The sequence below is a fragment of the Chaetura pelagica genome, unplaced genomic scaffold, assembly GCF_000747805.2.
Source record: "Chaetura pelagica isolate M959 unplaced genomic scaffold, ChaPel_1.0 scaffold55, whole genome shotgun sequence".
Taxonomy (NCBI): domain Eukaryota; kingdom Metazoa; phylum Chordata; class Aves; order Apodiformes; family Apodidae; genus Chaetura; species Chaetura pelagica.
The window spans coordinates 5,894,501-5,919,884 of NW_009953571.1; the positions used below are offsets into that span (position 1 = coordinate 5,894,501).

Here is a 25,384-nt window from a genome sequence, read left to right on the forward strand (position 1 = left end):
CCATACATCTTGCAATCCCCCTCACATGCTCTCTGTTTCAGTAATATGTCAATTTACTACAGTGAACAATCTTGGGATGATGCTGAAGAAAAACTGCACTTTAGGGAATCTGATGGAGAACACAGTTGACTAAGAGAGAAAAAAAGCACTGGTACTTCAAAACAAATTATTAAGTTTGATTTAATTGATAAGAATAGACGTCACCAAGGACCTAAAAGGCCACCCATCCATACAGCCATTACCCAACATAAGTCTGAAAAATCAGTTATCTTTCATAGGATATATATATTTCATGACAGTTTATGATAAAAAAAAAAAAAACAACAAAAACACAACAACAAACCCAAACTCTTAAAAGGTATAATTTAATTTAATTCAAGTTATTAAAACAAAGTAAAATTATTTCAATTGATACTGCATGGTCACCACCTTCTGTGTCTGAAGAGGGCTTTATGGATTTGCCACTTACAGACCCAACAAAATGCCAGAATATTTTGCAGATGAAAAAATACTAGTGACTAACTACCAAGATGATGAGAGACTATAGGGACATAGAGCTAAAACTGTTTCCCTATCACACACAGCTGAATCTTTGCCTCTTGAGCATCACAGTGAGATGGTGTTAACAACATAGGCTGCTGTCTTTGATATCACAACTCCAGATCAAAACCTAAGTACTGCTTAGTAAACTGAACTGTGTGGCTTTGAAAACAAATACTTCAAGTATTCCTTCTTGAGACAGTTAGTTAGAAAGAGATGGCAGATGCTACAAGAATAGTGAAGTAGCTATTGCATGTGTGTTGTTGTGGTAAATGCTTAGGGGAAAATGCTGTTCAAGCAGAGGACTGTGCTTGTGATACTGGCTGGCTCGAAGCTTGTTTCTTCCGTGCCACAGCCGTGCGCAAGGCCTGAAGAATCATGTTCTCATTGTTCATGATGTTGTAGTTAGTCAGCTTCAGAAGCTTGTTGAAATCTTCTGCTTTCAGTGAGACTTCCCTTGTTGAGTATGGAGAGCAGAAGCTGGAGATATCGACTTTGCCCTGTTCCATTTCAGCAGCGCTACGTGACATGCCTGTCAAGGGAAAAAAAGGAGGGTGTTTGTGTAGTTCCACAGAAATAAAATCCTCTGAAAGAGAATGTCAATAGTAATATAGAGAGATCACAGATGCAATTGCTATGAAGACCAGTTCAATGCTATGATATCTGAAAAATCTACTTCTGCAGAAATCCCACTGAAATTAAAAAAATAAAATACTGTCACTAAATATCATTCCATTGCAACCAGCACCTTCTACTGGACAACTCATGGCATGTCATTTTGTGTGGTCACAGCTGCTCGAGACTTACCCTGCTGGTTCTTGAGTAGAATAAATACTGAAGGTACAAGGATTAAAGAGATACATAGGACAGGAAGAAGCAGATTATTAGTAGCCCGGGAAATAATAAAAATCACAAAGCCTGCATGTCAAATACTAGTCCAAAAGGATATAGCAACTTTTTTAGTTTACATACTATTGTGTTATTTTCCAGCATATAAAATCAACACAATAAACAGCCCAAATAGAAAGCATAGTGGCCCTACATAGAACCATTCTATACTTTACAGGTAATCCTCTCCTAGATCTGACTGTCAAAGAAACACATAATCTGAAAAATATTGTTCTACACACTAAAGTAAACTTTTGGAAATCACAAGAAGAAAGGAGTTCCTATTCTTCGACTTGAAGAACACATTTCTTCTTTCAATGAATTGCCCCAAGATACAAACTAATATAATGCACAAGATTTCACCTGATTTTGCGGTTTGTGTCATCCCGTTTTGCAATGTATTCACCAATAGCAACAAGCAAACAAACAAAGGATTTTTGTATTGGGATGAGGGAAAACCAGCCTGGGAGTGAGAAAGTTCATTGGCTCAATAAAATCAGCTGGGTACTGTTAACTTACCAGGTGCTACGTATCTTTGGAAAGTGTCATTCACTAGTGGGAAATAAAGCAGCATAGGAGCTCCTGGGGTGTCTGCACCATCGAACATGTAGCACTCTTTCAGGTTCTTCTCATCATCCTTCAGCCCAATGTTGGGAAACGGAATTCCCTGCTCTGAGAAGTATTTGCCAGCCTGCTTCAAGGGCTGGTCATGGCCCAACAGCAGCAGCATAAGAAATGTAAAATATACCCAAGATTAGGATGCAGCCAAAGCCAAATAATTCATGTCAATTTGCACAAAACTAACTTATAGTTCTGGGCAGTCAGCAACAATGTGAGCACCTGTAGCCCCAGGGACTGCTTTTATCCTGCCTGAAGAGCAAATTAGAAATTGTCTTACAGGAAAACACTTAATACCAAGCTGGTAAATATGGTTTAAATATGTACCAAGGCACATCTCTAAAATAGGAATATTATTTAGGAACAGAACACATGAATTCAAAGCATGTTCTAAAGCATAATTAATTAAAGAAGAACTAAGTCAGAAAAATGTAGATATTAAAGAAAAATCAATGCGGTCCAAGTCAGTAAGATGCACAGTCATATTGTCAGTTTATATAGCAATCTAACTTGTGAGTTGACCTCAATAGACTTCATCAGGGTTTTGAGATCAACTTACCCACTTTTATAACTTTGAATTTTAGAAATAAATAGATTTCAAGCTAACATATTTTAGACCTCAAAATATAGCATCAATAGCATTAATCAGAAAGCTCATTTGTCATGCCTGACTTTGTTAAATAATCTAACAAAACACTGAAATATCACCTCAGTTTAAATATTTCCAAAAGACCTCAAAGAACAACAAGGAAATGTAGTGCAAGTCATTACATGTGATCTTTTTCAGCTACAGTACAGAAACAAGTATTTTCCATGTGGCATCGCAGTGTAGGAATAGTATGAAGGTATCTTCCACTTCAAAAAATAACAGAACTTTAACAAGAGTACCTTGTGTTTTCTGTGGTGCTTTTCAGGGACACCTTTACAGCTACAAGTCTATATTTGGAAGTATAAATCTGTCTTTTTGTGTGGTGAATACTATTTTCAAAATCTATATAACCTTTTTTTAAATCAGATTTCTACACACATAGTAAATGCATTTGGCATCTTGTTTCTAGCCTACTATTTAAGGAGAAAAATTGGACTTATTAAAATAAAATTAAATAAAGATGAAGAAATTCTTCACTCACTAGTTTGCTCTCGGGCAGCTAGAAAATCACATATTAAATATATATATATATAATCTTCTATGTTTAAGAAAAATGCAGATTAAATTCAGCATCTGAATCACAGAAAGGTTTCCCAGCTATTTTTGTGCTATTAAATCTTACATAGAGTTGTAACAGAAGTTGCAGCTCCACCATCATAATTTCACAGTGCTGTTCTGTGTTTCATTGGTGAAGCACTTAGGGCTATTTCAAAAGCAGCGTTTGAGAAAAGAGAGAGCTATTTTCCCCCCTGGGAGTTTCCATTCTTCTAACGTTTGGAAACGCCATGTTACAAAATTCCACTAAGTTCCACATTTTACAGACACTTGTCAAAAAGTTGCGGAAAGTGAAGGAAGATGTTACTAAACAGACAGTTTTGAGAATTCTCACCAAGGTCTGTGATCCACCAGTGTAATTTAAGTGTATAATGACATCTACTTTCCTCTCTGGTCTCATAAGGGGTGGGCAGCTGGTTTCAAAGAAGAAAGCTGCATCCACCAACTCCAGGTGCTCCAAGTCGTCTCTCAGGTCATTAGGGGAGGTGTCTAGCAAAGTGTCTAAAGGATAAAAAAATTCAGAGGTATTAGCAAACTGCAGAAAGTCATCTGTGAAGTTAGAAAGCAAAAAGCAGGCAAGTGTCCCTCCTACCCAGAACTTTCTTTTGCTTTAGGATGGTGTGGAGCAATCCTAAAGTTCCTTTAAAGTTCAAGTTTTGTTGGTATTCCCAAACCCACAAACTGCACCAAAACCTAAGCATGTGTTTCATACGTGCAGAGCCCCATCCCAATGATTTTAATCCCAGTGAGGACTTTCAGTACTGAAGGACCCAAAAATTGAACAGTTGTGTTACTGGAAGTGAAAGATGTGAGGAGTTAGTTTGTTCTTCATCCTCTCCTTCCAGCAAGCACTAACAACTAACCACAAAACCCTCTCTGTTCTCTTGATGATATACAAAATACCCCCCAATCTCAGCCCCTGCACCCACTCCAATGATCACTGAGGCATACGGGCAGGCATGCTGTCCACACCTTTCCATTTTATGAAATGATCATGCTGGATGTACTCGTTGTGCATCTGGAAGCCCCTCAGGAAGTTGTGGTACTTGGAGACAGCAGGTCGGTCTGTCAGGATATCCCGGAGGGCCGTGGAGATGCCGCTTGTAGGGGTGAGCATGCATGTAGCCATCTCGTATGGCTTCTCCGGCAAGTCTGGTTGTTCCTCTAGAGGTACATGGTGTAAATGACATGCAATTGAATTATAACAACAATTAAGAGGAGACTCAATACAAGGAGGAAAAAGGGTCAGTGACTCTTCACGTATTCACAGCTCTCAGTATTGTGTTATTTTTCCCTATAGTCTGCTGTGGGTTCTGGTTCATTTCTTGACAAAAATATGAACCTAATTTCCTTTGAAAAAAACAGTTTCTTTCAATTTGGTTCAGGTGTGGCCAGCTGAATTCAACACAAACTTGCAAATAATTTGTATAAGCCCAGACATAAGGGTTTAGGACTTCTTTCCAAAAACACAGTCCACAGAAATGTGACTCAAGTCTATTCACTATGAAATCTCAGGCTTTGCTTGAATTTTAATATGAAGATGCTGACAAGTATTTTCAAGGAATGGCCTTTCAGTATGTAGCTGCCTTTCTCAGCATTGACCTCTTTTGACCTCTACTAAATCTTTCAGTTCAGTCAGATTTTAAAAGGAGGGATGTACCATGCAGGGTGATGGTGTATTAGAGCACGACTACATTGACCTCTTTTGACCTCTACTTAATCTTTCAGTTCAGTCTGGTTTTAAAAGGAGGGATGTACCATGCAGGGTGAATAGATATTGGAAAGAAAACACTCAAGTTTCTCTCTGGCTAACAAATAGTTGACAGGGGGATTTGATAGAAGTTTTGCTTTCCAAGCCTTGTAAACACAACATTTTTGGGACCACCTTATGTATCCCTTCCCAGTCTCCTTCTAATAACAGTTTCACTATTTAAGCAAAGCACTGGCTATTCAGTAAAATCAAATAACTCAGTTTTCTCCGTGCCTCTCATACCACAAGGCTAAGAGCACCAGGATGACAGGAAAACTAAAAAAAAAAAAAAAAAAAAAAAAAAAAAAAAGAGAAATGTGAGTGCAGTTCTATCAGAAGAGCCTGAAGGAGGGAGGCCATAATTCAGAGGGTACTTGAGGTTTACCTATTTCAGTCACTTTGTCTTGGGTCCACCTGTACCAGAAGTCCTCTGAATTGTCAGCTGCGTGCCAGGCATCCAGGAGGTTTTTGGAGAAGATACTACTCCACATTCCTAGGAAGTGGGAAAGCTGTAATTAGTATTGTTGAGGCAAATGCAAGGAAGTTATTTTTTAAAATGCCTTCTGTTCCTTCCACAGCTCTTCTCTAACTTTTTAGTGTTCCTATCCAGCTTTGGCATAAGTCCAAACATGTATTTCAGTGTTATAGTGGATTCAAAAAGCAAATGTATTTCAGAAGAAGTTTCAAAGTATTTTCCTGGGTGCCATGTTTTACCTGGAACTTTTTTTTTTTTAATCTTAGTCCAAATGATAAAAGTACCTTTGCTAGCAAGATCAGTTGAATAAGACATGCTGAATTTCAGCTGACTGACCTAGTACCTCTGCTGCCACGTGCAGAATAACAGGTTTCTGGGGACTAATTTCCAGAAGAATTTGGGTTTTTTAATGAAATCTTGTCCCCCAGGCCAGTGAGTCACCTTGCATGAAGCAGATCCGGGACTCAGGGATCTTCTTCATCAGGCGACCCATGAAGAACTCGCTGCCGAAATCCTCTGCACGGATGAAGGCGCCGTACTTCAGGAAGCCCACCTCGTAGGGCGTGAACTCCACCCACTCTGCAGACACACACATCAACAATGGCAGCTAAAACATGCCTGCTAAAAATGATCCAGTCGTCTGGAGTGGAATAAACCTTTCAGGCATCAGCCTTCAGAGGTAAGCTGGCTAGAACATGAATTGTCTTCTATTGCTTTTGTTGCCTTTAGCCAACCACGAAAAAGACATGCATTAACCAACCTTAAGGCTCCAGTGAATAATTTCTTTAAGAATTCTGAGACTTTGTCACCAATCTATATTGTGTTATTAGTCTGAAGTTAATATCTGTACATGCACACTTACATAACAGAAGATCTTACAAAATACTGAACTGTTGCTGTCTATACTGCAGCTGCCCAGTTATTCTTTACATCTCTGAACAGGACTTCTCCTGGCTTGGAGCAAGAATTTAAAACAATCCATCATTATTTACAGTATCCCCATGGCTTGTATCCCCAAGTAAAACCACTTATTTTTTCAAAGTGAAAAATTACCTCTAAAATCCTTGGTGGCAACTTTGTCCTTGACATTGAGGGCAAGGTAGATGGGCAGCGGGTTCTGACCTTGATTCACTGCCCGACGTTGATCAGAAAGTCTGTGGTGGCATTTCTGGATTTGGGGAAAAACAAAACAAAACCCCAAACAAACAAAGGAAAACAAAACAAAACAAATTATGATAATCAGTTCCTTGAAGACATCAGCTTATAGAGTCTGAATATGGGATGTCATTTTCCTGAGTTTCCTCCTGAATTTACTTCCATATGCTTGAATAACAGAGGGCATGAAAATAATGAGAATCATTTGTTTTGTTAAGATAACAAGGCCTGCTCTACATTCAGTATGTGACAGTAATGAGTTGCTTCACATGCTGTTCTAACTTTACAGTGCTAAATGTAAGTGAAAAATTAGGGTAGACAGGGTAATTCAGCTGTTAGCACACGCTTCAGCTGTTAAACATACAAATTCTTCAAGGCCACATGTTAATGACCATTCTAGATAAGATTTTTTTTAAACTATATTGAAAGTTAACATCCACAGAGAAATATGCTTGAGCTGTCCAATATTAACAAGGTATCTTTTACATGAAATGGAGATTTTAAGTGTACTTCAGCCAAATTAAATTCTAGCAAATTTCTCTGTGTAGCACTGAAGCCAGAAATACAATGTGAAATATATGAAATAAGACCCTTTCATTTTATCTGTTTCTCATAGACAAAATACAAACCAAGATTACAAGTTCTAAAATAAAATGGCTTTTTCTCCAGCTATCATCAGTCTGCTAGTTTACATTGAAAGTTTTGCTTCTGTCATTACAAAATTAGGAACAGGAGGTCCTGAGAGATCAAATCCAAAGTAGCTGAAAGAGACCTGCAAATTCACAGTTTCTGTATCTAACATGTCAGGAGCTCTGGATCTTTCTCATTGCTAAATCACAAAGAGCAGTAACTACACATGGGGCACATCTGCAGTACACCCAAGGTATGACTGCAAGGTATGACTGCAGCTTGTGCAAACATTGCAGCAGTGCAGACATAAAAGGATGGGGCTATAAAAAACACCTAAGAACCTACAGAATTTCTTGGATAGCTATAATGTTAATTAGTGTGCTGGTTACTTTAGAGCTTGTCTGAGCATTTCTGTATTACAGTCAATCACGCTTTAGGCTCGAAGTGTAGACTTACACTTTGTCTCCAAGTTTTTAAGGTAAATAAGTGGTTTTCTGTCTACATAAAAAGTTCAATGTTATTGACCAGGTGTCTCTTCCTAGGGTTTCAATTTCTCATAATGGTCATAAAGATCAAGTAATCAAATTTATGAGGAGAAAAATGTATAGACATTACCCCATCATTTAACATGGATTCAATCATGAGCCCCCACAGATCAATAAAAGATGTTTTATGCCCTGCTTGGGTCCTTTGGCTCAGCTCTCTGTAATAATTTCTCAGACTTCTCAAGCAAAAAGCCCCCATCTTGCACTTGGCTGCTTGCTTCCGAGCTTCAATAATTATTTCTCCAAGATCCTTCCGTGACCAATCAGCATCTTCATAGAGTTTTGTCATTGTCCTGCAGGCAGAAAACATGATGGAAAGTGGGAGGAAATTAAGAAGGTGCTTGTTTTTGAAACACAGAGGAAATACTTTGCAGAGCTTTGGACACTTGGTGTTTTATCTTGATGTTACTCTCCTCTTTGAGCTTTGAGCAGAAATGGAAGTCTAAAGACAAAAGTAAAAAATTGCTTGATCTGGGATCCAACACAAGCAGCTACAACAGCTCTCTATGCTGTTTCTGCCCAACAGTAAATATCCATAAAGGATTATTTTACCTTGCATTAAGGATGTTTGCACTTCTAATAAAGCCTTCTCTTTTGGTTTGGGATAAATTACTCCAGTGACACTAAATGTGTGATGCACAATAAGTCTTTCATGGGTGACCCTAGCATTCATAGACCAAAGATGGAAGCAATAACGCAATAGACTCCTTTTACCTTCACAGACATCTAAAGTCCTAGGCAAAGAACGGGTTTTGCTTAACAGAACAAGATCCAAACAACAGTATCACAATGACTCCTCACCATGTTGTGCCAGATGAGCCACTGATGTATGAAATGCAATCCAGAACACGCAACTTCTGAAGACCCAAAATGCTACCATACATGGCAGTGAGTGCTCTTATCCCACATCCTGCTGTGGTCACAGCCACTATTGGCACCTGTTCAACACAAAACAGGGCAGAAAGTATATGTGGGAAAGTGGCATTAAGGCACATCCATGTCAAAACACATCAGATATGCAAAAGCAACATTCAGACACTAGCAGAATAAAACACATAGTTTAGAGATAAAGCAACATTGTCTTAAGAATTTTAAGTAACACAAGTTGCTGGACAGCCCTCTGGAGTATACTGGAAGATCTTGGCACTTGGGGAATGATTTTTAAGAAATATGGACCAAACTCATCAGTTTGAAGCTCCTTCAAATGATTTACTTGAGTGCTAGGTGGAAGTAGAGACTGCTCATCCAGACAGACTGTTAAACTCTCCAACTGAGATGACCCTGGCTGCAAACCATGCACTGGAGGAGAACCTGCTGCCAGCCTTAGTCCTCCTCTGAATGGAGGTGAGAAATCACTCCTTCTCTCTGGGCTTGAGGGAAAGGAGACAGAAAAATCCCCCTACAGTGCCTCTCCTTGTTACCTCATGCTCTTGCAGATCTTCCTCCAGATGAAGAACATCCCTGAGTGCAGCAGCAACCACCTTCCTCCGGTTTTGCAGGAAATTCTGCTCATCAGTGCACAGGTCGAACCCCAGGCGGGCATCTAGGTTTCTTGGCCTGAAACACAGACCCTGAGTCCTGAGACCAGGGCACAAATACTATTATAACATTATTCACTGTGGTCAACTCCAACTAAGCTTGTATGCGCTTACAGGCCAGTTTGTGGACAGTATCATGTAATCAATGAGAAAGAGCAACATCCCAGACAGGCCTCTGCTAATTGCTGTGCCTGCTAACAAGAATGCAAATGGGAAGGTGGAGCAGAACATGACATAGTGTCCTGGTATGGAAACAAGGTTCCTACAACACGCCTCTGGTATTATCTGATCATATAGTTAATTTTTCAAGTTTCATTAGTGCCTGCCATATTTGTCTAACTAGATAACTGCTGTTAACAGGCACTGCAGTTGATGAGGGAAACAGCTACCATGCACTGGTGTTACTTTGTATATTACAGACGTACAGTTTCTTTTTTTGAGTTGCTCCCTCCATCTGTGGCCATAATAGTGCACACAAATCAAGATCATGATACTGAGATGCTCTAACATCTTAGAAACTTGAAGGAAAGGGGACCCATTATTTAATTTTCCAGAACTGAAAAAGGAGAACATGGCAAGCAGAAGCCTGCAACCCAAAGGTGAACACACCTCTGCTTATTACTGAGCCTGTATGGACCCCTCCTGATTTCAAATGAGCTATGTGCAGATGCAAATGTCTCCCAGTTACAGGATCAGGTGTTGCTGGAGGCTCACTTACCATTCACTTGCCTTTGTGTACAAGTCAATTGTCCTGTCCTGAAAATTGCAATACAAACAGTGTAAGCATGCTCAGGTCGTTAACCCTGCGCTTTCCTCCCCCACTCCAGCTACAGGCTGAGTTTCACTGTCTTTGCAGTCAGCAGCACAGCTGCAGAATGTGGCCAGCAGTGGTCTGGCTTGTGACAGACATAATGAGCTCCAGCACAGCCTGAGTTGAATAGAAGTGGGCCTTTCAACCAAAAAAGGAGGGCTTAGGGCCCCTCAGCTTTTTATAGCTGAACAACCTAGTTTAACTTTCATTTTCTGGGAAAGTCATTAAAAGTTCAGCATCTGAACCACAGGCATATGGATGTTATCTGGTTTATCTTCTGCTTCAGGCTTTCCCTTTACAAATGTAAGTTGTAGTTGTCATACACATTACTCTTAGCTCACATGCTAGGCTGATGAACATATTAGATATGTCCTGAGGAAATTAGTTTAAACTCAGAACAGGGTTGAGCAGCATGCCTGGAACCACATGCAGAACAAAAGGGGGAAAAAAAAGCATAGTTGCAGGGTGACTGTAATTCACACCTTACACTAGCATGTGTCATGTCTGACAGGAACTGAATCACTGAAGTGTAAAACTCTCATCTCCTACCAAACCAAATGTGTGTTGGGCTGTTTTCTATTAAGAAAGACTTGTTCTCACCTCTGCTATTGTTATTTTCTCTTGTATAGGAAGCAAGTTCAGAGGCAGAGTCACAGACTCATTCATATCCCTTTCATTTTGACTTGATAAAGACTGGGAAAAAAAGAGTACAAATAAGTAAATAATAAAATATTACAGTTAGCTATTATCCAAAAAAAAAGGGGTTACAAGACCCAGCTACACATTAGGAATCACCACATACCCTGCTGAGCCTCCTCCGCCGCGGCAGAGCCACAGTGAGTGCTGACTGGTTGTACTTGATGTAGTGGAACCTGGCTGGGGAGGTGGGACAGAGGCAGGAGCTCAGCGTGTGGGTCTGGGTTCCTTCGTATGATCCATCCACAGTCAAGGCAAACTTTCTCTCTGTAGGAAAGAATTTTCAAATTTAAGTTCTTCAAAAAATGCGGATAATTTTTTTGCACAGTAAAATCATGCATGTTTTTCTTCAGGAATCACTTCATTTTGATACCCAAATTATAGGATAAATAAATATTCTCACTTATCTGAGCTGTTGGGTTTCAGCTTCAGAGCCCATATACAGAATAGACCATATAGTAACTGTTGCTAGAGTGCCACTGCACTTCCGTGAACACTGTGATGGCTGAGACTACCACTCTATTCATTACGTAGTGATTCACAGCTGGTAACAGCTTTGGGGGATAAAAGTGCTCTCTCCTGAAAGTCTGCATTTTTTGAGGTACCTCAACAATAAGACTAAAATATTATCCTGGTATAACTATCATGTATTTTGAAAAATTCAGACTTCTGGGAGAATGTGGGGTTTTTGTTTTGGTTTGGGCTTTTTTTGTTTGTTTTGGTTTTTTTTGTAGCAGAGTACATTTCTCTTTGGAACCAGTAAAAACTCAGTCCCTCTATCATGTTTTCATTTACTTCAACCTGTAATATTTCTTTTGAAATCATTTCTAACACAAATAACATCTGCTGGTTTTTGCCTTCATATAAGAAGCCTCAGATATGCCTCTTCAAGTAACTGAAAAGTGGACTTTAAATAGAATGGAATCAACCTAGATTCGAGGTAAATATACTCTGTAAATCCACACACTCAAAGGTATTTAATCAGTCTTCAAAAGAATTCTCCTATTCAAACGTTTTCAGACACATCTAGCAAACGTCTTCACTGTGACAACTGAGCTCAGCTGGATCATCCACGTACTTAAAGCAGCTTGCTGGTTTGAAGCAACCAGGAGATGCCAGTGTAAGGTGTTTCAAAAGTTGTGTGGGAGGCACACTGGTACACACACATGGACATGACATAGTAGTGATACACTGCTTAAAATGTGTAAAAAATGTGTTTGCTATTATACTGTGTGTCTTGTGTTTCACTTAGTGACATGTTTTATATTCTTATACCTAAATAAATATTAAGAGGTTAAATCATAAAAGAGACCCAGTCCTCATTCTGCCCATTTTCTTTATCTCTGAATCCATAAACAACAGGAGTTAACCCCAGGTTAGAACCCAAAAAATTCCATTATCTGCACAAATACCTGGGAAAATTATTAGCATCTGATAAGATGTTATTACACAGGAAAATATTTTGTGGGGAGCCACACCCCGTGCTCATCACAACACACTCCATAACAACCTGTATATTTTTAACCAATTACAGCCTCCTCCACAGGCCACGGGCACCAGTGAGATTTTGTCTGGCATCTGAAATAACTTTAAACCAGGGTGTTCAAGTGTAAAATACTGAGCACTTTTGCCTGAAGGTGGCATCCAGATTTGTTTCACAAGTCAGCAAAATGCTCACCTGTACTGTCCTTCCTCAGCCTCCCACCATTCACCTGCACGTCCAAACAGGAAACTTCACGAGACTGTAAGAGGCAACCAGGGAAAGAGAAGAAGGTGTTAGCTGTCAGCAGAGCCCTGCCCCAGCAGGGCCCTTGGGCATATGCAGGGCATGAACCTCAGGGAGAGACAGTGCCAGCCCATAACCCCCCACCAGGTGTAGGGAGGTGTGGGGGTGAGGAAAGAGGAGGGATCTGCTGGCTTCCACCTGCCGGGGCAGCCTCACAGGGGCCCAGGGGAGAGCTGGTGGCAGGGGCAGGAAGGCTCCCTGGCCAGGGTGCTCAGCCCAGCACTCCTGGAGCACACAGAGGGATGTTGACCCCCTGAGCCCAGCTGGGTTTGGGAAGAGGCAAGTGCTGGCAGCAGCTCCCAGCTGTTCAGCTGCAGCCTCTCCCAGCCTGAGTCACTAGCAGGGACCACACGGGAAAGTGAACTCCAACACCAGCTTTAGCCTGAACGTTGGCCCATGCCTTCATGCCACTGCATGGAGCATCTGCCTGGTACATATAATAATAGCTTTGCAGTAAGCATTCCTAATGGCAAGGAAAGGATTATGAAATAAAACTTACCACTAGAACTCCATTAGTAACAATGTTTTCAGGAGGATCCGGACTAAAAGACAAAATGGAAAATAATCAATTCAAAACCAGCACTCTTTTTCTGCTTTGCTTTTGTTGTGATTTTTTTTCCGTTTTCTTTCTGTTTGTTTGCTTTTTCAATAGTCTTAAATCATTATCTCATTATCCTTAAGAGTTTCTTTGGACAGACCACATGGGCAAACAGCATCAGAAGTTCTAGCTGGACATTAAACCCAATTTGCTTCTCACAGGCTGAACTTTAAACTAATTATAGAGATCTCACTGTATTTTACAGGATTGCTCTATGACACACTGAAGCAAATTTACACAGGGATAGCATAATTACACTATTGCCCTGTATTGCTCAGTTCAAACCTGTGTATCAGAGCTGAAATAATGGTGAATTCATTCAACATGCAATGACAAAAAAAAAGGAAAAAAATGCTGTCATTTACCTTAAAAACCAAGTAGCAGCATTAGAACTGGTTTATATGCTTATTCTTTCCATTAGCTGTACAGTCAGCATAAAAACATGAAAAAAATATTTTAAATCTATTTCTACAGCTGAAACAAACTGCAATTATCATTTTCCCACATTATTAGGACAAAGCAAATATCTGGGATCCCACAGTAAGGAGCAAGATGGGTTTGAAACTTAAAATTTCCTCCTGTGCAGAATGCCCCTTGCATCCTGGTGAGCAGCAGCCATCAGGGAATCTTTATGCTCCCATCAGCATCTCTGCTATCTTTTCCATGTGTCTGGATGGCCACTGTAGGTGCTCAAACATCATGCACTCTACTGCACTCCTTCTCCAACAGATGCCCTACACAAGCATTTCCTGAACTGCCAGTTACTCTCTGCTGTATTCAGATGGTGACAGTGTTAGGGGGCTGCAAGTGTAAACTGGGGGGGTTTTGCCTATTTGACCTTACGCACCTGCTCTCCATTGTGAATTCGACCTCTAGCTCCTCTTTTCCCTGTGAAAGAAAATGAATGCAGTCATTGCAGGCTGATTCTCCTGTGAAGAGAGAGACCCTACAAGAATCTGTGCTCTTCAGCTGGCTCTATAAGCCAGTGTTCACCTTTTGTTACCAAGTATGCAACAGATCTCATTTTCTTGATGCCATATCTGCTACACTTGTAGCACCACATACTTTCTATCATATGCATTATTTTAGCAGACCTCTACTTTAGACTTCGAGGGCCAAATGTAATACATACTGCAGGACCTTTTGGAGGTTGCTCCCCCTTTCTGCAGACATATGTTCACCCCTCACTGTTTCACAGACCACCTGCAATTCCCCTTTCCCTTCATCTCCCTCAAGTACTAGTGCTCCCTACTGATCCTCAGCATGAGCAGGGCTGGATTTCCCTGGTTTTTTTCAAATTACTCTGCCCCTCTCACAGCCCTCATCCCCAGCCTGTGCTGTGGCACATTAATGTGTTGGCACACTTGGGCATATGAAGTCCAGGGTGTTCTGGAGTGTCTACTGGAGTGTCTATTTGGTGGAATCTGCACATGTAGATTCATTGTACACTCAATCTTCATCATTGTCTTTTGTTATTCCCTCCTCATGGGATTTCTTTCCTCCTTTGCAGGTTTTGGTGCAAATTCCATGATCTTATTATCTCCTAGTGTGACCACTAAGGAAAATACAGCACAGAGATCCAGCTTCTCCAAAACAGGTATCAGATCAAATCAGCACTCACTGAAGTATTTCTAGGCCTAAACACTGTCCTTAAAACTTAAGTAAAAATTTGTCTCAACTTTACAAAATAAAAACCTGCTGAAAAACCCACCTAATGAAAATTGCTTTTTCAGCTTATGACTGCAGATCACTACTTTTATATTAACAGAACACAATGCACAGCTCAGAACCACCAGCTCCAACTGCAAAGGGACGCTCAAAACTGCTGGGGAAAACTTTATATTTTGACATCAAGGATGGTAACCAGACAATGGAGTCCAGTAACATGGCCCAACTCTCTCTGTAAAAGCAGCACTCAAAGTTTATGGTAATTACAGAAGTAACACTGCAGATCAACCTCTGAAACAGATGGACATGCACAGGTGGCTAAATGGGCAGTAAGAAAGGCTGGCATATGGGACACGTGAGAGAAAAGGTAAGATAACCATATTCTGACCTGACCACATCCACTTAACTTTGTCCTTGAATTTTATCCATACCTGGGGATTCAGCTGGAAACACAGCTTAATGTTTTCTCCAAGCTGGATTTTGGAGACATCAAAGAACACAGTGAGAAGATGGTCATCTTGAGTTACGTTGTCCTCATCACAAACTTTCAGCTCCAGAATGTTCTGGAATCAAAAGAAAAATAGATTGTTTAATGTTCAACAAACAGAAGATGTCATAGATATTTTGTTTTCGCTAAAGGAATTAGGGAAACAAATTTGAGAATGAAAACAATGGCAAGAGTAAAATAGACGTGTTGCAGTTACATCTACAGACAACTGACCATACAGGAAGACAGAGTCTTATTCAACCACTGAAAGCTAAATAACTACAGTAAGAGAGTGTGAATGCTTTGTAGGGGAACTCAGAGAGACAAGCAGTGTGGAAGGGCTATAAAGTACGTTGGATATCTGATATGAACACCTGTTGGGGATAGCCACCATTCCTACCTTAACCTGACTCTGAATCATGAAGTGGAAGGTCTCGTTCCATGTCGGGTTCTTGCTATTCTGGACGGTTTTGGTGCGGAACTGCTGCACTGAGGCTGTTGGCAAGCTCAGGCTCACGTAGCAGTCTGACTGGGTTACTGTTGAAGGGAGAGAAAGTGGGAAAGCAATGGACCAAGGAAACACATCTAATGCTCCTTAAGTTGTTGCACTGCATGAATTTTTAAGCCCTGCACACAAGACATTATGCGGAACACAGGCCAGGATGCTAGCTGAGGTGCCATCAAGCCAGTGATAGACAACCAGCTTGCTTTACTCTTTATGAAAGCCTGACAGTTTGCTCTTCTTGAGAAATAGTGCTTGTAATTACTGGAAAAACAATAAACATTCAAAATATGCAGTTACGTTGCATTCTTTTTCAAAGAGATACATAGACTATCTATATGTACCAGACTTCAAAGGTTTTAACACTGATGAGATATCCGTACACAGAGGGAGATGCAAATACATGAGCACCCCACAGGGCTGAGCACTGCTGGTGGTTCAGCTGCTTGCCAGAAACATGGAGCAGATAACATTATCACCTGTGACAGGGACTGCTGGACAGACAGAGCCCAGCTTATACATAGTGGATTTCCATGGGTAGCCATGGGCATGTCTTAATGTTTCTGCGGTAGTTGTGACTACAAGTTCCATCTTATGTACTTTTTGGAGGATTCTTTATTTTCTCTTTCACATCTGGCTGCCATTGCAGAGGCAGCAAGAGCTCATTTCACTGAAGGTTCCCATGAAGTCCCATTGCTGTCACAGAGGGCAGGTCTTCCACCAAGGTACTTGATCTCCGTCTGCCTTCTTCCCTTATGGAAAGTTAAAGGACGGAACATAAACACATGCACCATAGAGTCCAATGGCAGAGCTTTTAAAGGAAAAAAACCAAACAAACATATATATATATGTTTAAAGAAAAATAAATAATCTGTAAAGAAGATGAGTTGCATTTCATCCTCTGTGAAGCGCATTAAAACAGGTGGACACAAGAAAAACATTGAAATGTTGAAGGGTCTGATAGTGTCAGATCTAGTTTGAGAAGCAGCAGTCCTGAGGGAGAGTTTTTGCCAGTAAAGCTGTATAAAAAGTATTGCTTAATGCCACTTTTTTCACCTGCATCTCTGTGACTCAGCCAGAGAGGGATAAGGGTATTCGCAACATGTGATGGGCAGGTGAAAGCATGTCTGTGCTTCCCAGAGTGAGGTAACATTTCTTCTTTGCACAAGATTGCATTTCTTCAGCTTTGCTGTTTCAATGTTTCAAGGTGTGTTCAGGTCATAAAGTTCACCTATGAATTTTTAATGTTTCCAGATGCAGGGAGGGCAGCTTTAGTATTTTCATTTTCCTTTCCCAGATAAAGAGGCCAGCTATAAAGTTTGGTTTTCCACCTGAGCTCCATCATGAGTGAGGGATGTTCAGGACCAAAGCTTCAGTATGGAACACTAGTTAGCAGCAGTTTGCAGGGCTTACATCAGCAGCAAGCACCTTCACTCTGACGTTAGAATAATCTGCCTGCAAATACCTTTTGTCATAGTTGCTAAGAAATAAAAGTCATATGTGAATCATGAGATTAACAATCCTATGGACCCAGACTCAAAAATCAGGGATGATCATCTGACGGAGCATGATCTGCTAGTTAGGGACAAAGAACCACACTACTGTTAAAGATAGCATGGGTGAGCGTTGCCCACAAATACCAATCCCATCATTAGCATTATATTTCCTCTATAGGGAACACCACCTACTTGACTATTCCTGCCACTGCAAAGCAGAAACACCTTCATCTGACTAGACTTGGTCTTGTCCCACTTAGTGTTACTGGTAAATCTGACTCGGAGAAAGAGAATAATTGACTCAGCCCTTTATCACACTCTTTGTATAACTAAATAATTAACAAAGCTAGAGTTTTTTTTCCCTACTGAAGTAATCTTCCTTTGAGTAACTCTAAAAAAATACAAAACAAAACCAACCAAGCAAACAAAAAAGAGTAACCTAGACTGATGAAGGTAGTTGTGGTATATACCAAAAAATTAAAAAAAAACAAAAAACCACAAAAGAAAACAAAAAAAACCCCACCCCACCACATCGAAATCACCTAAGTTTCTAACAGTCCTGATCACTTCCAAACTTCTGTGTGCATACAGAAAAAGTCCATATGAAAATCCTTTCTAGCTCTTTGGAAGTTTAGAGTTTTACTAGCACAGACTGCTGTCAGTGCTTGTTTCCACTACGAGGAGAATCAGAAATACTCAAGTCCATCATTTATGAGTGATCCAAAATTTATCTCATTGACATTTCCCAAATAACAATAAACACTTAGACTAGGTCTGTTGTGAAGTGCAAAGGTTTATTTGGAAGTTCACCATGCTTTGTTTTGTTGGCTTTTTCTGCAAGTAATCACTGTCTGCTACTGCACTGTAACATATGCCTTTAAGTAATAGCTACTTGTCAGTCAGCAGAGCTCTGACTTCTCAGTTCAGATCTCTGGAGGACTTCTGACACAGCCACTAAACAAATGTTCTTCCCTCTTCCCATCTGCAAAACATGTTGGTGATGTTTTTTTTACTTCAGAGGTGTCCTCTGAAACTTAATTGCCTCTTGTCCTTGAACTATTTCCAGGCGTTATAAGACAAACAAAACACCCAGAAACCTTTTTTTACACATCTTGGATACTTGGATTCTGTCCAACTTGCTCCAGGCACAAGCAGATTTGGAAACTGAAACTCTGCAGCATATCCTGTGCCCAAGCCAGTCGGTCATGCTATGAGACCCCATTGCCTTGTTTCAAGTGGTTTTTCATATGTACAAGGCTCGCATGGCCAGTCACATGCTAGCAAATCATTACCCTGGTATGTAAGTCTAACCACCACCTAACAATACTGATCACACTCATGAATGGCACACAGAGGAGAGCTTCACAGCAGCAACCTGTAGTGTCCCTCCCCTGGACCAGGAGATGTGAGCAGCCATCAAACATGCTTGAGTGGCAGCCATGGTATCACTGTGGGGCAATATCCTGCCAAAAGCAGGCGTGGCAGAAGGTGCTTATGACAACATGGTCTCTTCATCTGTTATTACACTAAGTTTCTAATTATCTTCCAGGAGAGCAGCAGGACTGGATTTTAATTGTGCTTTACCATTAGAAAGCATTACAGTGACATGACCCATGCTCAGAAATACCATAGCCCAGCACCACATTGCATCCCAGGCAAGAGCAGGGCACAAGCTGTTCTGGCTTGAGCTAAAATCTCACTTGTCTTACAGACAGCTCAAATTCAAACAGCACCAAACAAAAAATGTGCACTTTATAATTCTACCTCCTTTTTTGGTGCTAACAGATCAACCTCCAGCCCCTCTGTAACCTGGGCAGAAACAATGGCAACCTCCTCATCCTGGACTACATTTAAGTGTTCACATTGAGAAAATTTGTAAGGGGGTAGACTTTTCATGACAGTTAGGGCATAGTTTTTCTTATTGTGCTGAAGGAATCTAAACTAAGAATGTGGTCTCAAACACTCTTTGCCCAGATCATCTCCTTGATCATATCTCCACTTCACTCAGAGCCATCCATGTCACAAAATAAAAACTATCACCACCAGCTGAGAAAAGCACTTTTCTTCTTCCTCCCATGCTGTGGAGCTGAGCAGAGGTCTGGCTGAGGGTAGGTGGACAGGCAGGCATCACCGTTTTCTAGAGTGCAGAATATTAGACTATCTAGATCTTTGGAACTATTAATACTCTTTTTTAAATAGGAATGTGTTTTATTTCTGTGAAAGGGAACATCATCCTTCTTGAGGCCATTCGCAGTCAGACTATCAGAATTCATTCAGTCCTGGGAGATCAGTTCCTGCCTCCAACAAGCATTCAGCATTAATCTTCTAATAGCTAAACTTCAATCAAAAGCTTTCACACTTTCTCCCATTCTACCCATCACATTGGGTGGAACATCCTACAAGTATCCCTGAAACAGTACCACTAGTTTAATTTGCATCCCTCCTTATAACACCCTTTTGTTGAGATGTTGCTAACTCTACACCAGTCAAGGTGTCAGGCTTTATCAGTCCATCCTCTTATTTTATAACAAGATTTCAAGCCACCCCTAGAACAACAGGCTCCTGGTATGCAATTGCAACTGCTTAAATGGTGAGGTAAGTAGTAAGGAACAAAGAAATAATAACAACAGTACAAGAACAAAACGCTGGAGGAAGGATGTGTGTTCCTGCGGTAAGTATCACGTTGGAACTTAATTCTTCAAACAACAATGAATTTCAATGGCAATAGTTCTTTTCATTATCTCAAGGGCCTTTCCATTAACAGACCTCACACATGGCAGAACTGCTACTGCAATGCCAAAAAAAAAAAAGTTTATAAAAATGTAAAACCTACTTAATAATGTTTTAAAATATTGTACCTCAAATGGTATAAGTCTTATATTTAAAAATTCAAAACTTTGAAGTTTCCAAAATCAACATCTAATTCAAATAGATATATATCCCTAAAGCTTAAAAAAAAAAAAAAAATCTTAGTAAGAAAATGCTGAAGAATATTTTTTAACTCTACACCTGTCAAGGTTCATTTAGCCCAGGGTCAACCAGAGGCATCTACTGAGGGCTCCTTGGATGTTCTTAAGAAGCAGAGAATGGCAGCTTAAAATTGCTCAGCTCAGTGTTCCCATCCAATTGCCTATTTTTTACTGTTAAGCTTAATCCTTAACACTCTATTTTGTTGTACTGTTTCATATGTTAATTGCACTTAATTATTTTGTTTCTCTCCAGTATTTTGTTCTTTAGCATCTTTGTTTGGTTTTGGGAAGGGTCTTTGGACTTGTTCAGGATGGACATCGGTGCCAGCAAAGAATACGGCACTCATTTAGTGGTGGGTCTCTAAGGAAGAGTATAAGAGGGTAAGCATCATATAATGCTCTCTCAGCTCTCACAATTAAAGATTCAGATATTCCCTAAGCCAACATTCACTGGCTTTTTCTTCTATAAATTTGTCCAGTCTCCACCTGGAACCCACACAAATTTTTTTAATCCATGATCTCCTGATGTGGAGAATTCCCACATGTCCTTCTGTTTGTACTGGAGCTACAGTGATTGGCAAGAGGCTGAGCTTGAAATTTGAAATTCTCTGCAGAGAAAGCCCTATTGCTAAGGGTGGATTGGATTGGTGCACATCCAAGTCTCGCCCCATTAGGGAGTCAGGATGCAGTTGGAACACACACCCAAATCTGGGAACTGGCAAGTGTTCACAGGTCAACAAATATCAAGAGCCCAAATGAGCTTGATGGGGATGTGGGTGTGCTCAGTGGGAAGGGGGAATGTGGAGAACACAAACAAGGCACTAAACTCACAGGGTGTTATCAATGTTACCAGCTACACATCAATACCTAAGTGGAAATTGATGTTATAATTTACACACTGATGGATCAGTACTAAGAAGAGACAGTACAGTGCAAGGGTGCATTGAGAAGGTTCAGGGTTTAAAAAGCAGAATGAAACAATTTAAATTATCTTTGGTAAAAATACTATCTTATGCACTGAACTTCCATTAAACGTCTTGTATTATCTATTCTGGGGGAGGTTTTAGTGAGGTTTGGAGAGTATTTTGTTATGGATTATTTTTCCCAACTCCATTACCTGGAAAATGGAACAGATAGACTAATAATCAGGTTAACCTGCAGTACCTGGTTGGGAGCCCTTCTGAACACTAGATAAGTATTAAACAAAGTTATTTGAAAACTCTACAGAAACCTAGTGCAATAAGGGATGTAGAGAGGAGAAAATAAGAAAATGGGATTCACTTCTGAAACAAAAGGATGGGCAGAACCAGAGAGAGAAATAGAGGGAGCTAACTTAAAATGTTACTTATCTATAACATGATGGAGAAATAAGTGACACTTGCCAACTTATTCTATCTAGTAAAGTTTGTAGAAAAACAAAAGTGACAAAAACAGAGATGGGGAAAGAAAGAATGAGGAAAAAATAAATGTTAGGAAAACAGTACTGTAAAGAAGTTTGCATTGGTGGTGATGTATGTCCACATACATCTGGGTTTCCTAAGGCTGTGTCAAGCTGATCTCTAGGAACTGCTAAGATGAATGAAACAGCTCAACAATATTCCCCCAGATTTATGTATGACCTAGCAAAAATTTGCCCACATGGCACATATGTAGTTACCAAAATGCAATTTGCACCAGCTTTTACATTGCCAGTGAGTTTAACCAGAGGTTAAACTAATTGATTAAAAAATGTAATATATAGGTTTAATTTATATGAGAAAAACATGTCATTGAAAAATATGACTTCTACAACTCTGGCTGCATAGAAAACTACATCCTGAAATTGTTTAAAAGGTCTTTTTGTTAATGCACCTGACAAAGTTTACACTCAGCAAAATCAAATGTGACTAGAATTAAGCATCTGTCAATCAAAACCAGATTCAACGATAAAGTGCAAGCAAGGCAGTGTCATGATTCATCTGATTTTCTTTTCCCACATGATGGAACTACCCAACAAGCAAAGCATTCTTTTGCAAGTATATTTTTTCTTTTGTTTGTGCAAACTTTTTTCCCTTGATATTTTGACTAATACTACCATTTAAAAAAGATGCTATCTTGGCAATGGTGGTGGTGAATGTCTCATTATCCTTCTTGGTGCAAAGCAGAACAGCCTCAGCCTGCAAAGGCTGTGCTGTGGCTCTCCTGCTGCTCCAGACTCTGTGCTGCACTCCAAAAGCACCACTGTCATTCAGACTGTTCCTTTAAGCAGCTGTAAGGAGCCAAAGGAATGTGTCTTGGACTGGGAAGTAAAAACACATGAGCATTTCACTGCCTGTCCCTTGTCTGAGAAAATCTCTTGAATTGGGAAGGAGAGCACCAAAACAGGAAACTCCCTTCAGAATGAAAATAGTTTCAAGATAGAAAAAAGCAAAACCAAACAAAAAAAACCCCACATTGATCTATATGACAAAAAGGTGGAGGGGAAGTTTGATAAACTCATTATCATGGAGATGGTTAATTAGAATGTGATTATTTGGGGATATATCTAAGAATCGTAGTTTTCCACACCCCTTTCCTTCAGTTCAGAGTGCACATTTTTACCTTCAAATTGGTTTTAGTTGTAGAAAACTATTTCTCTCCAGCCTATAACTGAGTTTCAAATCTCCTTTCCACACTCCAGAAGTAGTGCAGCAGGAAGTTCTGAATGAGAAACACTTTTTCATATACCTTTGCTCTCTAGAGAAACTATGGCAGAAGTCAAAGCAAATCACTTTGGAAAGGCCTGAAAAAGTCTTGTATCATTTTAACCTAACAAATTTACCTTGGTCTGTTTCTTACAGAAACATTTTTTTTATTCAGACCTCCTTTTCTATATAAATGAATAAATGCAAGACAATCAGCCATCTCCTCAGATTAGAGGTGATTGTCATTCACAGCTTTACTCTCGTGCTTTGCAGTTCAGATATTTATAGAACTTTAATAGACATTTACATAAATATAATTCCTGGGGACTTTGTAAAAATAATTAAGAGTAGAAGAAGCTCACAGTGTGAGCCCTCAACTAAGTTTTGAGATGGCTGTTCCAAATCTGACCATCTATGAGAGATGTCAAGTGTCTAGTCCTGAGCTCACACAAAATATTCTGTGATAGGCCCAGGGATGAACAGGTGGACATGAAAGAAAGAAGTGCCCCACCTGAACTTCTTATTGCAGCCTTCCCTGTGAACAATAACCTTTTCTTTGCAGACTCAGATGTGAAACATTTTATACATTCTTTGCAAACATCTTCTGAACTACAACTGATAATTAGACTTCATTGCTAGACTGGTACTGATGCAAGACTAACACATGGCTGATACAAGAATAAATAAAATCTTCCAACTTTGCTCATCCTCAGCACACCACAGTCACAAATTTCTCTCCTTTTATAAATCTTCTGTAGTGTTTGTGACACTTGGTTATACTCTAAATAGCTTTAAAGTGTATGTGGATGCTCCAGGGGTATGGCAAAGATACTCACACAAGTCTGCTTTCCTGGCATTTTTCATCTGTATGACTTTTACAGTAAGCAAGTTGCATGGAGAAGGTTCTGTCTGTTGAACACACAAAATGTGCAGGATGAGCATGCAGAGAGAAAGAACACAAGCACAGTCAGAGATAGCACTGAATTGAGTGTTTCAATTCCAACCAACCAAAACATTTCTAAAATGAAGTTCTTCCTTTTCCATTGCCTTCTACTTCTTCCCAGAATAAGTACACACTTCCAGGTGTGGCCAGACACCCAAAATGTACATTCAATCACAGACCAAACCTCTGATGTCCTCCATTTTCTATTCTAAGGAAACCTGTGGTAGTCCTCAACCTAAGGTGTCTGACTCTTACACCCCAATCACACAGAAATGTATGATAGGGAGCCTTGCTGTATTATTAATACAGTTGACACACATCTTGGGTCTGTGCAAATTCAAAGGTTGTCCTGTATATCCACTATATTTCACAACAAACAGCAGGCAATCTAGCAGGGCAGGAATTAGTAACGATATCATGGTGTAATGATGCTCATCGTCACCTGGTTTATAGACGTGTAACTCCATTGTTACGTCTGATGCAGCACAGCGATGGCTCTCAGACAATGAGGACCTGAGAAGTGTCTTCCAGAGAACTACCCCAAAATTCTCAGAAGGGGGGGAGTGAAAACAACAACCCTGTCTTTATTTCTCTCTGAATAATTCAGCTCATACAATCTTCCTTTAAGCACAAGTCATGGGAAAATATCAATGGAAATCTTGGCAAACCACCTAAACCTAAGTGGCTATCAGAAGACATTCCATGAGCTTGCCAGGAAACTGGTTTGATTTTGTCAACCTTTCTCGTCCTAAGCAAGGTTCAGGCAAACATGGTACAGGGAACATATTAAGGAACGAAAACTGTACTTCTAGTAATCTAAACAACAAAAAAAATCACACCAAGACCAATAAAAAAAACACATCAAAAAATCTTAGTTCATGCACATTATCTGTAGCACAGGGAGTATCACTACAACAAATACATAGATCAATATGTAACAACCTGTCAGCATTAACGCCTTTATGCCAAATTTTTAAGAGAGCTGTATTTAACCCCTCGCATAATACCAGTTTCCCAGTTTTCCCCATGCACTCATTGACATTATCTCCTTATTTTGCCTCAGTGGGTTGTTTTGCCTGCCCCAGTTGGCTAGAAGCAAAGGACAACAGCAATGTACAAAAATATATCCTTCTTTTTTGTTTGTTTTTAATTAGGGATTTTCAAAATAGTTAAATTACTGCAGCAATGAAGTCCTTGCATTCTTGAAGGCCAAAACACAAAGTAAGCACAAGCCCCAGGCAGAAGCCCTGCTTTACTTCCAGCCTTGGTGTTGAAGGGGAAACCTCAGAGCTGAAGCTATAGGAGGTGGAACACCACCTCCTACAGCAGGTCCCCTCTGCAGCCAAGGGGCTGCCTGCACAGCCCATCCCAGATCCTCCTCTTTCCTTTACTTACCTGGCTCTTACTGTAGAACAGCCCCAT

General features: G+C 40.1%; 1 protein-coding gene across 1 annotated transcript; it reads right to left on the minus strand.

Annotated features, from left to right (window-relative positions):
• Positions 1 to 833: 833 nt before the first annotated feature.
• LOC104390440 (cytosolic phospholipase A2 epsilon-like) lies at positions 834 to 25,384 on the minus strand. The gene is made up of 20 exons (XM_009999578.1): positions 25,358 to 25,384; positions 23,856 to 23,928; positions 15,790 to 15,926; positions 15,334 to 15,465; positions 14,082 to 14,122; positions 13,136 to 13,178; positions 12,529 to 12,592; positions 10,957 to 11,117; positions 10,755 to 10,847; positions 10,062 to 10,099; positions 9,227 to 9,383; positions 8,607 to 8,743; positions 7,876 to 8,098; positions 6,529 to 6,643; positions 5,917 to 6,054; positions 5,386 to 5,493; positions 4,223 to 4,414; positions 3,585 to 3,751; positions 1,948 to 2,131; positions 834 to 1,072 (listed from the first exon to the last, which is right to left on the minus strand). Exons 1-20 carry the CDS (start codon positions 25,382 to 25,384, stop codon positions 834 to 836), a joined length of 2,469 nt encoding a protein of 822 aa, XP_009997880.1.

Coding starts and splice junctions, on each gene's coding strand:
- LOC104390440 (XM_009999578.1), bottom strand. CDS start 25,384: ATGGGGCTGTTCTACAGTAAGAGCCAG. Junction 23,929..25,357: donor TGTTCTACAGTAAGAGCCAG/GTAAGTAAAGGA, acceptor TGTGTTCAACAG/ACAGAACCTTCTCCATGCAA. Junction 6,644..7,875: donor AATCCATGTTAAATGATGGG/GTAATGTCTATA, acceptor CCCCAAATCCAG/AAATGCCACCACAGACTTTC.